The sequence below is a fragment of the Macrobrachium nipponense genome, chromosome 35, assembly GCF_015104395.2.
Source record: "Macrobrachium nipponense isolate FS-2020 chromosome 35, ASM1510439v2, whole genome shotgun sequence".
In the NCBI taxonomy this organism is placed as follows: Eukaryota; Metazoa; Arthropoda; class Malacostraca; order Decapoda; family Palaemonidae; genus Macrobrachium; species Macrobrachium nipponense.
In genome coordinates, this window is record NC_061096.1 from 38,031,764 (window position 1) to 38,046,444 (window position 14,681).

A 14,681-nucleotide genomic window follows, 5' to 3' on the forward strand; every position below is an offset into this window, starting at 1 on the left:
TCTTTCTTTCCCTATCCAGGAATGCTTACATATTGCACCCAGTTATTGTTCCACTCTGTAAAAGGGGAATGAGCAAGAAAGCATAATGTATTAGGGATTTTGATACAATACTTTTGATATGTATATTATGTAAATAGATTAAGGATTCTGTTTGTAAAGTCGATAGTGTATCACAAAACACATTTCATTTGGCTACAATAAGCTATATTTTGCTCAGTAATCATGACATTACTTCTTATATGTTGTTGAGTAGAGTGAGATTTTGCAAATGTGTTTATTACTCATCAGTATCTGTGTGAGAGGTTGTTTTTGAATGTGTTGAACATAAGCTGCCGTACCAAAGGCTTTGATACATGAATGGAAAGTGTATATATTTTTATAGATATTTTACCTTGCATCTTGGACTCCACTCATTAATTCAAATCCAGTGCAACTTCACCACATGTCTATTTATCTTCAGTATCTTGAGCCAGCTTTTATCTAGTTACTGAGAAGTCTAAATTTCAAGGTAACAAAAGAAAACAAAAAATTTTACTCAAGAATACCACTATCTAAAAATGTGCCAAATGAAAATATGAACATGCTATAATACATACTGTACTTTTTAGTCATTCTAGGTTCTTCATCCTGAAAAAAGAAGAATGTTATGCTTCATAAACTAAGAGAACAATTCCTAACAATTCAGATCATACAACATTTGGAAATTGTGGTTTACAAAATACCTTTAGGTCTGCAACTCACCTCTGTCTTGGTGTTGCTATTGATGTATATCTGTATAGAAAAGAATACGTAGTTGCTTTTCTTTAAATTTTAAAATAAACCTGTAATCATTAAGCATTCAACACTGAACAACTCATTTTGGCAAGTGGTATTCTCCTAGCATGTGGTACTAGGACATGATTTTACATAAAAGTTCCAATTAATCAGTTGGTCCTCCAATAATAATACAATAACTGAAGACAAGGCAGTTTTATATCAGTGAAAAAATTATATTTCTTTTATAAATGTACTTGTAATTCTATAACAAGTGATAGTGTCAATTGCCTTATGCTGCTTAAGCCTTATGCAATGCACTCTTTATCAAGGCAATGTGAAAAACCCTGATTTTTATCTTTTATACCTGCTTAACTAAGGATTTGATTAAATTCAGTAAGGCTGGTTTATCCTTTTTCTCTCAAACTTAGATCAGTGTATAAGATGCTGATACTTGTGTTTTTTACTGTTGTAAATAGTAGTGGAGTGCTTTCCATAGAAATATACCATTAACTGTAAAAAAGAATTTTTGTTTTGCAAGATTCACAGAAACATGCCTATGATTTTTCTAGTTTTTCTTGATAAGGAAGAGATGTGAAGTTTTATATTTTTACCTCCTGCTTTTTTTAAACAATATGTACCTATCATGGCTTGAAAAATCAATGTATCTGTGATAAGTTAATTAAGGATTCCACTGTAATCCCATCTAGGCTCTGTATATAGATTTTTACCCTATACAAGTGGTGGTTTAACTACTTCATAATGATGATATAAGTCGATGTACAATAAAAGAAAAGTGACATTAACAGCTCAGTGTTTAACAAAGATTCTTGCATTGTTCCTAGAGATATCTTATGAAAGTGTACAGTATACAGTATTTATTGTTGCACACCTTTATATCCTTTCTAAATTCATTTCAGGGCTGGAGCAAAATTATAAGATATTGTGTGGAACTTTTGTGTTTACCACATATTAATCTAGTAGTATCCTTTTATTCCTTTTACTGTATCTCCATTCATATTCTTTCTTTAATCTGACTTTCCACCCTCTCTAACTCTTGTCTAACAGTGCACCTGTTAGGTGTTCCTCCTGTTACACTTTTCAAGCCACATGAATGACCTCATGGGTCCCAGCAAGTGGCCTTTGACCTAGATTTTATATTCTTCTATTTTACTAGTATCTTGTTCTTTAGATGAAAGCTTTCTACATCCATTACGATCTTGTAAAACTAAAAGCAGTGCAAAAATATTTGTTTGTTTATATCTAAGTTTGTAGTACGTACTGTATGTGTTATTATTGTACAGCAGTGTAACCATTTGTATACTCAAAAGGCTGGCCCAAAATAAGATAAAAACACTGCAGTAGGGCAAATTTAAAGACCCTAGACTAAATAAGAAGACCATAAAAAAATCAAAAGGGAATATAAGCTAGAAAGCAGTATGATTAATGGCCAAAGGTCTAAATGCTGCATTAAAGCCTTTACAAAGTCTGTTGTGTCACACTGATTCTTTTATAGCTGTAATATTTGTCAAATATGTTTAGAATCAAGTTTTAATCTTTCATGTGGCATATGTTGTTTTAAATTTATTTCCATTTGTCATGGGGCGTTTCAAGAAGTCATCTTTGCAAATGAATATTGTGTAATATTATTTATATTCCCCATATTGTATTTATCATGCGACTATTTTACTCTACTGGGTACGGTAATCATCTACCGTTTAGATTCTGCATAAATGTAGTATTAGATTTATAGGTATATTTTATAGTCAAGGAATAAATTGCTACAACCTACTGAAAGCTATATTTTGTACATTATAAAATAAATTATACTGACCACAAGTTACATTTCTAGTTTATCATGATGCTGGCCCAATAGATACTGGAACAAACAGAAGCAGGGCAGGTATGATGAATAAGACTAAAGGGAATTGATGACAAGTTAATGCTGACAAGACCTTTCAGTACTGCGAACAGTTATCACGGGCACACCTTCCATACTGACCATGTGGAATCTATACTCTTTGGATTACACAACCCCAAAACTTACTTTCCCTTATCTGCCAAGCTTTAGAAATTCTTCCTGGTTCTGTTTTTCAGACGAAATTCCTTAAAATGGCAAGTTGATAATTTCTTTTGGAAATTTTTCTCCCAGGAAGAATTTCAAGTATCACACTAATCAAATTATCATCATAATCATTTTTACAATTACGTATCTGTATTTGTGTACACATAAAATATGAGCAAATAATTTAATCATTCTTTATTGGATTTACATTTAGAACCAGCAATTCACTGAGACTATAAATGTAAAAGTAAGGATTCCTACAGTACCACAACTTATTCCTTAAAATGCATAATATAAACCTATCTACATAACTTGCACACCAAAGGACATTATAAACAGCATACAACAGGATTTCCAAGACAAAAAGGTCCATTTTATTAAAGTATAATTTTACTTTCACATTTCTCAATATTATCTGACTTGCTGCAAATAGTTGCAATAACTACATTCATTACATAATATCACCTCGTGTTTTCAAGTCAGGGTTGTCCACAGTCTTGCTGAAATATCAAATATCTTTACTACAGTTTGATATTTTCAATAATTTAAAAGTGCACAGAAACACCCAAAAATAAACTAAAATTTCTTACCAGTTCCTTACATACTGCACTTTTTCAAAAAATTACAATAAAGCTGGTATCAATCTTGTTTTGACGGATTCCTGTTTACATAAGCATTATGAGGCATGCAAATGCTTAAAAAATAGCCAAATAGGCAGCCTTTAATACCAAATCAAGCCAAAACTTCCCAAAATGAATAATGAAGCCAATACATGTCAGGCTTTATGAAATGAACCGACATAAAATCAAATTAAAGCATATTACATAGGAGGGCCAAGGGAGTAATAAATACAATTTAGAAAATCATGAATGCCTTGGTTTAATCAATTACATTTTCAAGTGGTTTAGTATTTTTATTTAGTTTAAAAAAAATAGAATTGGTTCAGCTCTCTTGGGGGTCAAAATATCTAATTTGGTGGCCTTTTTTTTATTTTTTTTTTAGACTTAGCTCTCATGTGTGACTCTGGTATATTCATACAATGATTCACTTTTAAAGGTTACTTCATTCAACCTACTAGGTGCTACATGAAAGAATTAAGCTTATTACTTTAATGTGTTCGGCAAACCTTGTACTAATATGTCCGACAGACCTTGTTACTGAATATGAAATATATGGCTAGTTTTAATATATTGGAAATTTTAGTTAACTACTGTACTTCTTACATCATACTGTACATTTCTGTGACTTACAATTTTTTGTAATTTTGTTGAAAGTCTGGTTATTTGTGCATGTTATTTCTGACTTCTGCCAACGATAGAAAAAGTGTTTAAATTGTGACACTTTGCTCAGGCTAATGAAAAGGAAAAGTGCTTTCCTATCATGTCATCTGCTTCCTAATTTGCTGATGATTTATAAATTAAACTTTTGAATAAAAAAAAAAAAAAAGTCAGATGTTAAAAAGACCCAGCTAAAGATATTGAAGGCATTGATTAGATTAAGAGTTCCTAAGTACTGGATTGTGATAAAAAAAAGATAAGCTGTTAGGTCCAAGGCCTGTGTAAGTAAGGATATGACCCAAAGGGTAATGTGTGTGTTTTTTTTATATAACTTAAAACTGAAGAATAAAACAAAAATTTAAATGGTACTCAAGAAAATTTTTAACCTGTATAAGGTGTGCCATCTAGGGTTCTTGTTTTACTTGGGCTCCTGACGATGGTGTGCTTAGATATTAACAGCTGAAGGTCAGGCACAGGAGATGAGAACTTCATGAGGGTTCTTGCTCCCAAGACATCTTTTCTGATTGCAGCCCATCACTTTTAAGAGAAAATTCTAAAATTTGGTGTTTGTAATATAAATGTGAAGCTGCATCAGCAAAAATTATATGAATCTGGTAAATACAATACCAGGAAAGATAAGAGATATGTTTCATTACCCATTATATAGCTCAAACATTTGAATATTTCATATTGCTCAAATTCCCATTTACTAAAAAATTTTAGTTCATATTTTTGTTGCATGAAATATATGTAGAAATAGTCGGTATTATTTAGAAAAGATCTGAAAATATATACAGTAGTACCTCTTACTTCGAACTTAATCCGTTCCAGAAGGTTGTTCGAAGTACGATTTGTTCGAAATATGAAACAAAGATCCCCATAAGAAATAGAGCGAATCAGGATAATTCGTTCCAGCCAACCCAAAAAGTCCCCCTTTTCACATTTTTTCTATTATTAATATGTTCAAAAGTTAAATCAAGATTGTAAAGTAATGAAACAGTACGTTAAATGAAGTAAAATTTCTCATTTTCTCTGTGTCGATTTACGAACCGTTTTGTAAAAATGGCGCCGGCCGGCTGGGGGATGGAGGGAGGTGAGACGGGAACCCTTTTGAGCAAACCGAATTGATTGCAGTATGCAAAGGTTGATAACAAATTAAATTTTATTCACATTAAGTACAAAGATAATTAAAGGAGTCGATAGTGTGTGTGTGTGTGTGTGTCCGATTGCGTCTGAGAGAGAGGGAGAAAGAGAGTGGTTCTTAAGTGCACAAAATAGATTAATTACTATGCCACAATAAATCAACTTACTGTTGGCAAACGGTAGAGTTTTAAAACAATCACAAGGATTTTATAAAAAAATAAGTAATAAGTCAAGAATGCAAGAAAAGGAAAGAGAAATAAAATAACCCTTACAAGGAAGCCGCTTCAACAAACAATCGAAGGCATGCAGAAGCTGAAAGCGGCGCCAGTTTGTTTATTACAGAGCTGAGTTACTTTTACAGTAGTAAAAATATCGTAAAAAGCAGTTATCAGTAGATTGGTATTTTACCGTAACAAAAATAAAAGTGATTTGGGCAGATTGAGTGTAAGTGAAAGAAATGGGCGAATAATCATCCCAGATCAGCTATCAAGTCAATGGGAAGCAGAGCCGTTCTTCTCATTGGTACTGCTTTTATGTACATATTATAGTAAAGATTTTACTGTCTCTTCTCTGAACAATACCACGACGCACGATAACTTAAAATCATTCATTCCTTATTCCTAAAAAATATAAACGCTAACTCCCTCTACCTCAAGTTAGCTGTGTATCACCACAATTACGAATGATTTTGTTAATCGTTTGTGCTAAATTTTATTGTGAAAAGCTTTGTTCTTTCATTTACTATTTTGTTAACATTGTTCAACTATATATAGACTGCCTCACTCGGCGCACTGAACACTGGCTCAATTAAAACTATTTTTTTATGTATTGCATTTGATTGTTTTCATTATTTGTCATTACGTTAAATTTATTGAGAAATTCCCTTTTTATGTGAATTGTTATTGCTTTTACATACATACGTACATTAATATTTTAACTCTCTCTTCTTCTCTCCTCAACATAATCAGCACTCCCTCGTTCAGTTTCAAGTCAGCTGGGCGTGACGTCACCGCTGTTACGTACGATTTTATTCATCTTTTATGCTAAATGTTATATTGAAAGCTAAATTTTATATTAAATGCTTTATACTTTAATGTACTTGGTCGACTATTGTTATCATTAAACTATATATTGTAAATGAAAAAAAAAAATTGATACAGTTTAACTTGTAAGACACAGTAGGCCGTCGAATACAAGTATAATCTAGATAATCAGTAAGTTCGAAGTACGAGCATTTGTTCGCAAACGATACAAAATTTTCTCGAAAATTTGGTTCGATAAACAGAAAGTTCGATATATGAAACGTTCGACTAACGAGGTACCTCTGTATTCTGATCAGCAGAAACCTATTAAGAATTTTTTTCTTACAATTTGTTAATTTCACTTCATAAATAATTCTCTCTCTTTCACATGGATGCTTAAATCACTCATTAGTCTTTAACAACATTTATTAGTAATCTTCAAAGGGCACTAGAGTACTGTTCTGTAAGTTTAATGCTCAAGTACCCCTTTAAGAAAATACACATAAATGGATTGGAGCTACTGACTGCTAACTATATCTATTCATCAATACACAATATCGTAAGACAGTACTATGTACCAAATACAGGGTAACCAATGTTGCTTTAAGCTTCCTAGCTTTACTGCCAAAACCAAGTTTAGCAAACTCTCACAACCACATGCCTGTGAATTTCTTCCTTTGCCATCACATGTAACTACTATGTAGCCTTCAAGCCATATTAACACTGGTCAGAGCCACTAATAAAGTTAGCTGTCTATCTGCATCCCATGAGTGAGTTTCCAAAACTCGCCAGACGCAATACAGATGTCAAATGAAACAGTGCATACCAGTGCCAGACACTCCTTGATGGCTAAGATTGTCATTTTAATGTTTCCAAACAATAGAACATCCAACAGATTAGCATTTCTCTTCCAAGCATGCACCTCCCTAGCCAAACTAATGGAGTTCAAACTTCAGCACACCACAGCCTACAACCCTGCCACTATTGGCATGGGATAACAGCCCTACAACTCCCTTAAGCTTGCCCTCATCAGTAGGTGCAACAGATCCAACTTGAAGTAAAACTAACCCTGGGTTGTCCTCTGGTTAAGCGGGTCACCAAAAGAAAGAACTGCTGCCTCTCCAGCATAAGTGGTATTAAGAGAAACCTGCATTTCCATGAATTTTTCCTCACCAACAACACTAGCCAAGAAGAAGAAGGCCCATCCAGACCTCAAATTGTTTTTAATCACTGCCCACAGAGACAAACAAATATACAGAGAAGCAGTGGATCCTGATGAAACTATGCACTTGCGATTCATATTTCTGCTGAATGACCCCCACAAACACCCTCTGATCTCCATACGGGGGTCCCTAACCAGTCCTGGAATAAACTAAAAAAAATTTTGTATACAGCCTCATGGGCACAAGACTGGGTCTCCGTTAACAGGTGAGAACAGGTATATCTCGAAGATGGCTAACTCCCTACAACCTCTGCCATCACTATCCAGGTCTGCCAGTCAAAACACCCCAGTAATTTACCAGTATCCCAAAAAGCCAATGGCCAAATAAGGATGTGGAACAGTTGTCACAGTCGTCTGTATGTATCACATCATATAGGTAATGATAGTTTATAAAAGATTTTTGTATCATCATCTAGTACAGCGTTTCTCAACCTGTGCACCCCGTGAGGTGCTCAGGTGCACCCCAAGGAATAGGAAAATTATATTCTAATGTTTAAAATATCTGTAATTATTTTCAGAAATTTTGCAGACACCAAGTATGTGTTTCTATGTCTGAGTCAAGTCTTCGATATTTGACATTTTAAACTGGAAGGTAAATTTCTTAATCTTTCCTTTTCATTTCGAGTGAAGTGAAGTGTCCAGCTAAGAAAATTAAGATTAGACCTTATTAGAAATACAACAAAAGTTATTTAAGTTTTGGCTTTACGTGGGACTGGAGATGAAAATCAGCCTCTCCCATTGTCTTTGGTTTGTGGTTGCAAAATGTCAAATAAGTCAATGCTTAAATTAAGTAAACATTTTCAAACAGCGCATTGCAGTCTTCAAGGAAAAGACGTAAATAATTTCAAAAGACTACTTGAGCAACAGACAAAGCAAGCATTTGCTTTCAAAAGTAGAGTAACATTGCCTGAAAAAGCTCAAATTGCATCTTATCAAGTATCGGAAATGATTGTTGTAAAGATGAAGTCACATATACTCTTGCTGAATCTATTATTTTTGCCTGCTTGCAGAAACATGATGAAGACTATGTTAGGAGAGGATGCCGAGAAACAATTAAGTAAAATTCCACTATCAAATGATACTGTTCATGGACGTATTCTGGAAATATCTACCGATATTGAGGAAAATGTTTGTCGTAAGAAACTTCCGGCATACTTTGCGCTACAAGTTGATGAATCAACAGACATAAGTAACAAAGCGCAAGTAATGGCTTTTATTCGCTTTACTGATGGGGACAGAATCGTAAATCAGTATCTTTGTTGCAAGGAATTGTTTGCCACTACCAAAGGTGAAGATATTTTCCTTATTTTGAATAGTTATTTTGAGAAATTTTATTTATCCTGGGAGTCGTGTGTTGGAATTTGTACTGATGAAGCTCCATCAATGATGGGTTCCATTAAAGGTCTTGCATCATTTGTAAAGTAAAAGAATCCCAAGATGATAACAACTCACTGTTTCTTGCATAGAGAGGTCCTGATGGCAAAAACACTGGTTGTTAAAGTGAAAGAAGTTTTTGATCAAGATGTCCAAATGGTAAATTTCATCATGACTAGACCAGTAAAGGCTCGTATATTTGAATAACTTTGTGAAAACATGGATTCACAACACAATCGCTCGCTATTGCGCACAGAAGTGAAATGGTTGTCAAGAGGAAAGGTACTCTGTCGTGTGCTTGAACTTCGCGAAGAACTACTGGCATTTTTTAAAAATGAAAATAAAAGTAAATTTTGTGGACTTTTGGACATCAAAATTGGAATATCTGACTGATATGTTTCAACACTTGAATAATCTGAACATGTAAATGCAAAGTGGAAATGAAAATCTTCTCTCATCTACCAACAGAATCAAAGCATTCCTGAAAAAATTAGTGATTTGGAAAAGAAGAGCAAGTTCAGGCTGTTTGAAAATGCTTCCTTTGCTGAGAAAAGGCTATTAAGATGATTTAATTCCTTTAATAGTGGATCATTAGCGACTCTGGAAGGCAATCTGAAATATTACTTTCCCTCAATAAACACCGAGCAGTACAACTGGATTCGCAACCTTTCATTGATATTTCTACCGAGGACGTTGGCTTTTCGTTAACAGAAGAGGAAGAGCTGGCCGCTAAATCTACTGATCGGGGATTAAAGATCAAACATAAAGAGGTGACCATCGATCAATTTTGGATTTCAGTTAAAGAAGAATATCCTTCAATAGCTAACAAGGCATTAACGGTTTTATAGCAGTTTTCCACATCTTATCTTTGTGAACAAGGATTTTCTGTACTAACTAACATTAAATGTAAAAGTAGATCAAATATTAAATCTATTGATGAAGAGTTGATAGTTTGTTTATCACATATAAGGCCTAACATTCACAAAATTGCTAATTCTCATCAAGGACAGGTTTCACATAAGGATACTTAAATGCAAAATGTAATATCTAATAAATATATGGTTATTTTAGAATACATATCTATTATTTTTCTATTACTGCTGCTACTACTACTACAATTTATAATAATAATAATAATATACTTTATTAAAAGTAATGGCTACTTCAGCAGCGTTACACTTGTAGAGATTCTTCTCTATTTTGCGAATAGCGGCTTTTTCCGTGCTACTTAAACAGGCTAGTAGAGCGCCTATAGAGGTCATGGTAAAATACAGGGTCAAAATAGGTGTATATATTTGAATTTTACAGATAAAATCTATGATACCATTAGTCATCAAAGTCATTATTAACGATTTTCTCTCTCTCTCTCTCTCTCTCTCTCTCTCTCTCTCTTTCTTAAAGCGAGCTTTCGTCTGGAGCTGCCAGACATCCTCGGGCTGGGAAGCTGAGGGTGGACTGATCTTGGTGCGGTGTCCGTCCTCCTTATATCTGTGGCTGACAGCAGGGGGTCTGCCCCATGCTTGTCTCCTGTTGGCTGGTGGCGGTGAGTCTTGTTTTCATTGGCTGCCTGAGCCAGGTCTCAAGCCACTTTCTTCGGGCCGATGGTTGCGTTGCAGCATATCCTGCAGCCGCCTGGACCTCCTAAGCGGCGCTGTAACATTGATGGGCGTTGCGCTACGTTGTGGGACGTCACGGCTACTTTGATTTCGCATCGGCTGCAGGAGTACCTCGTTCGGGGGCGTTGTCATCCATAGAGTTGTCATGATCGGTGGTGTCATTGTTGGTGGCAGGTCTTCTCATACTCGTAGGAGGAGAAATTCTTCCTGCGTCGTATTCAGATTAGGTTTTATTTGCTGGATGAGTAGCGCCTCCAGCAGGCGCAACCGACGGGCATCAGGGCCTTCCCGATGATCTTCGTGTTCTTTATGATGACATCTCGGGAGATGGCCTCGTGATGTTTGGTGCGGGCGTGATTCTTTATAGCCCCCTCTTGGCGTTGCACGAGAGTCTCTTCGACAGTCGCATGGTAGTCATACCTACATAGGCGCCGCTGCATTCGCGGACTGGGCATGTATACTGGTACACTACATGCGTCTGCTTCAGGGGTTCTCGTGCCTGTGGAGAGGGGTTATTTTTTCATAAAAAGATCGCGCGTCCTCCGATTCTGGTAATATATGATTAGGTCGATATTCTTGGTGTCGTCAGTCGGGGAATACATTATCAGAAATAATTTTCTTAATGGCGTCCTCTTCTTCACGGTAATGGGAACTCATGAAGGCTTTGTAGTACAGCTTGATATTATCCTGGGGGCGGGGCTGCGGGCTCTCACTACCGTACCATTTCTCCAGGGCTGTGCGGACTTCCTTGCTGATTAATTTATTTGAGTACCCGTTATTCACAAGTACTTGGGAGGCGCGGTCGAGTTCCTGGTGAGTGTCCTGCCAGGTTGAGCAATGGGAGAGGGCCCTCCTGAACGAAGGCCCTGACGGTGGTGCTTTTGAATCTGGCGGGGCACTCGCTGGTCCCCGTTTGAGGCAAAGTCCTAATTGGTTTTCTTGTGTGTAGGACTGAAGTACGGAGACGTCTTCCGTCTTGCTTACAAGGACGTCGAGGAAGGGGAGCCGATCGTCGGAGCTGCGTTCGACTGTGTAGTTCAGCACACTACACTGCTGAAATGCTGTTGACGGAGGGCTTCTACCTCATCCTCGGCGTCGACTTGCACAAAGATGTCCGTCAATATAAACGTCCATATCTGCGGGGTTGCTGCATCCTGGCTAACTTTTATATGGGCACCGTGGAGGAACGGGTCTTTGCCAGGATGCAGCAACCCCGCAGATATGGACGTTATATTGACGACATCTTTGTGCAAGTCGACGCCGAGGATGAGGTAGAAGCCCTCCGTCAAGCATTTCAGCAGTGTAGTGTGCTGAACTACACAGTCGAACGCAGCTCCGACGATCGGCTCCCCTTCCTCGACGTCCTTGTAAGCAAGACGGAAGACGGTCTCCGTAACTTCAGTCTACACAAAGAAAACCAATTTAGGACTTTGCCTCAACGGAGACAGCGAGTGCCCCGCCAGATTCAAAAGCACCACCGTCAGGGCCTTCGTCAGGAGGGCCCTCTCCCACTGCTCAACCTGGTCCAGGGAGACCATCTCACCAGGAACTCGACCGCGCCTCCCAAGTACTTGTGAATAACGGGTACTCAAATAAGTTAATCAGCAAGGAAGTCCGCACAGCCCTGGAGAAATGGTACGGTAGTGAGAGCCCGCAGCCCCGCCCCCAGGATAATATCAAACTGTACTACAAGCCTTCATGAGTTCCCATTACCGTGAAGAAGAGGACGCCATTAAGAAAATTATTTCTGATAATGTATCCCCGACTGACGACACCAAGAATATCGAAACCTAATCATATATTACCAGAATCGGAGGGACGCGCGATCTTTATGAAAAATAACCCCTCTCCACAGCACGATAACCCCTGAAGCAGACCGCATGTAGTGTACCAGTATACATGCCCAGTCCGCGAATGCAGCGGCGCCTATTTAGGTATGACTACCATGCGACTGTCGAAGAGACTCTCGTGCCCACGCCCAAGAGGGGGCTATAAAGAATCACGCCCGCACCAAACATCACGAGGCCATCTCCCGAGATGTCATCATAAAGAACACGAAGATCATCGGGAAGGCCCTGATGCCCGTCGTTTGCGCCTGCTGGAGGCGCTACTCATCCAGCAAATAAAACCTAATCTGAATACGACGCAGGAAGAATTTCTCCTCCCTACGAGTATGAGAAGACCTGCCACCAACAATGACACCACCGATCATGACAACTCTATGGATGACAACGCCCCCGAACGAGGTACTCCTGCAGCCGATGGAAATCAAAGTAGCCGTGACGTCCCACAGCGTAGCGCAACGCCCATCATGTTACAGCGCCGCTTAGGAGGTCCCAGGCGGCTGCAGGATATGCTGCAACGCAACCATCGGCCCGAAGAAAGTGGCTTGATACCTGGCTCAGGCAGCCAATGAAAACAAGACTCACCGCCACCAGCCAATAGGAAAGACAAGCAGGGGCAGACCCCTGCTGTCAGCCCAGATATAAAGGGAGGGGGGACGGACACCGCACCAAGATCAGTCCACCCTCAGCTTCCCAAGCCGCGGCTATGTTCTGGCCAGACCCTGGAACGCAAAAGCTCGCTTTAATAAAGGAAAGAGAGAGGAGGAGATAGAGAGGTAGAGGCGAGAGAGAAAATCGTTAATGACTTTGATGACTGGATGGTATCATAGTTTATCTGTAAAATTCAAATATATACACCTATTTTGACCCTGTATTTTACCATGACCTTCTATAGGCGCTCTACTAGCCTGTTTAAGTAGCACGGAAAAAGCCGCTATTCGCAAATAGAGAAGAATCTCTACAAGTGTAACGCTGCTGAAGTAGCCCAGTTACTTTTAATAAAGTATGCTTGAGAGAGGGTCTGCTTCCTAAGTACAATAATAATAATAATAAAAATTAATATAATATATATATATATATATATATATATATATATATATTTTCTTCTTCTTCTTTTTTCTCTATCACAGTCCTCCAATTCGACTGGGTGGTATTTATAGTGTGGGGTTCCGGGTTGCAATCCTGCCCTCCTTAGGAGTCCGTCACTTTTTCTTACTATGTTGCGCCATTTCTAGGATCACGCTCTTCTGCATGAGTCCTGGAGCTACTTCAGCCTCTAGTTTTTCTAGATTCCTTTTCAGGGATCTTGGCATCGTGCCTAGTGTTCCTATGATTATGGTACAATTTCCACTGGCATATCCCATATCCTTCTTATTTCTATTTTCAGATCTTGATACTTATCCATTTTTCCCCCTCTTTCTCTTCAATTCTGGTGGCCCATGGTATTTCGACATCAATGAGTGATACTTTCTTCTTGATTTTGTCAATCAACGTCACGTCTGGTCTATTTGCACGTATCACCCTATCTGTTCTGATAGTATAGTCCCAGAGGATCTTTGCCTGATCGTTTTCTATCACTCCTTCAGGTTGGTGCTCGTACCACTTATTACTGCAAGGTAGCTGATGTTTCTTGCACAGGCTCCAGTGGAGGGCTTTTGCCACTGAATCATGCCTCTTTTTGTACTGGTTCTGTGCAAGTGCCGGACATTCGCTTGCTATGTGGTTTATGGTTTCATTTTTCGTATTGCACTTCCTACATATGGGAGAGATGTTATTTCCGTCTATCGTTCTTTGAACATATCTGGTTCTTAGGGCCTGATCTTGTGCCGCTGTTATCATTCCTTCAGTTTCCTTCTTTAGCTCTCCCCTCTGTAGCCATTGCCACGTGTCATCGCTTGCTAGTTCTTTAGTCTGCCTCATGTATTGTCCGTGCACTGGTTTGTTGTGCCAGTCCTCTGTTCTGTTTGTCATTCTCCTGTCTGTATATTTCTGGGTCTTTGTCTACTTTTATTAGTCTTTCTTCCCATGCACTCTTTAGCCACTCATCTTCACTGGTTTCCAGATATTGCCCCAGTGCTCTCTTCTCGATGTTGATGCAGTCCTCTATACTTAGTAGTCCTCTCCCTCCTTCCATTCGTGTTATGTATAGTCTGTCCGTATTTGCTCTTGGGTGTAGTGCTTTGTGTATTGTCATATGTTTCCTGGTTTTCTGATCTATGCTACGGAGTTCTGCCTTCGTCCATTCCACTATTCCTGCGCTGTATCTGATTACTGGCACTGCCCATGTGTTTATGGCTTTTATCATATTTCCGCTGTTGAGTTTTGACCTGAGTATCGCCTTGAGTCTCTGCATATATTCTTTCCT

General features: G+C 38.2%; 2 protein-coding genes across 7 annotated transcripts in view; both read left to right on the top strand.

Annotated features, from left to right (window-relative positions):
* The window catches only part of LOC135208651 (Y+L amino acid transporter 2-like), a 55,839-nt gene extending 52,167 nt beyond the window's left edge, over positions 1–3,672 (top strand). For all 6 annotated transcript variants that reach the window (XM_064241044.1, XM_064241043.1, XM_064241049.1 and 3 more), the window contains one exon: positions 20–3,672. In XM_064241044.1, the coding sequence (XP_064097114.1) occupies positions 20–72 (53 nt within the window). In that variant the 3' untranslated portion in view covers positions 73–3,672. The remainder of the gene's footprint in view (positions 1–19) is intronic.
* A 4,572-nt stretch (positions 3,673–8,244) lies between these two features.
* Positions 8,245–8,907, top strand: LOC135208318 (zinc finger BED domain-containing protein 5-like). The gene has a single exon (XM_064240421.1). It carries the CDS (start codon positions 8,245–8,247, stop codon positions 8,905–8,907), a length of 663 nt encoding a protein of 220 aa, XP_064096491.1.
* The last annotated feature ends 5,774 nt before the right edge of the window (positions 8,908–14,681 follow it).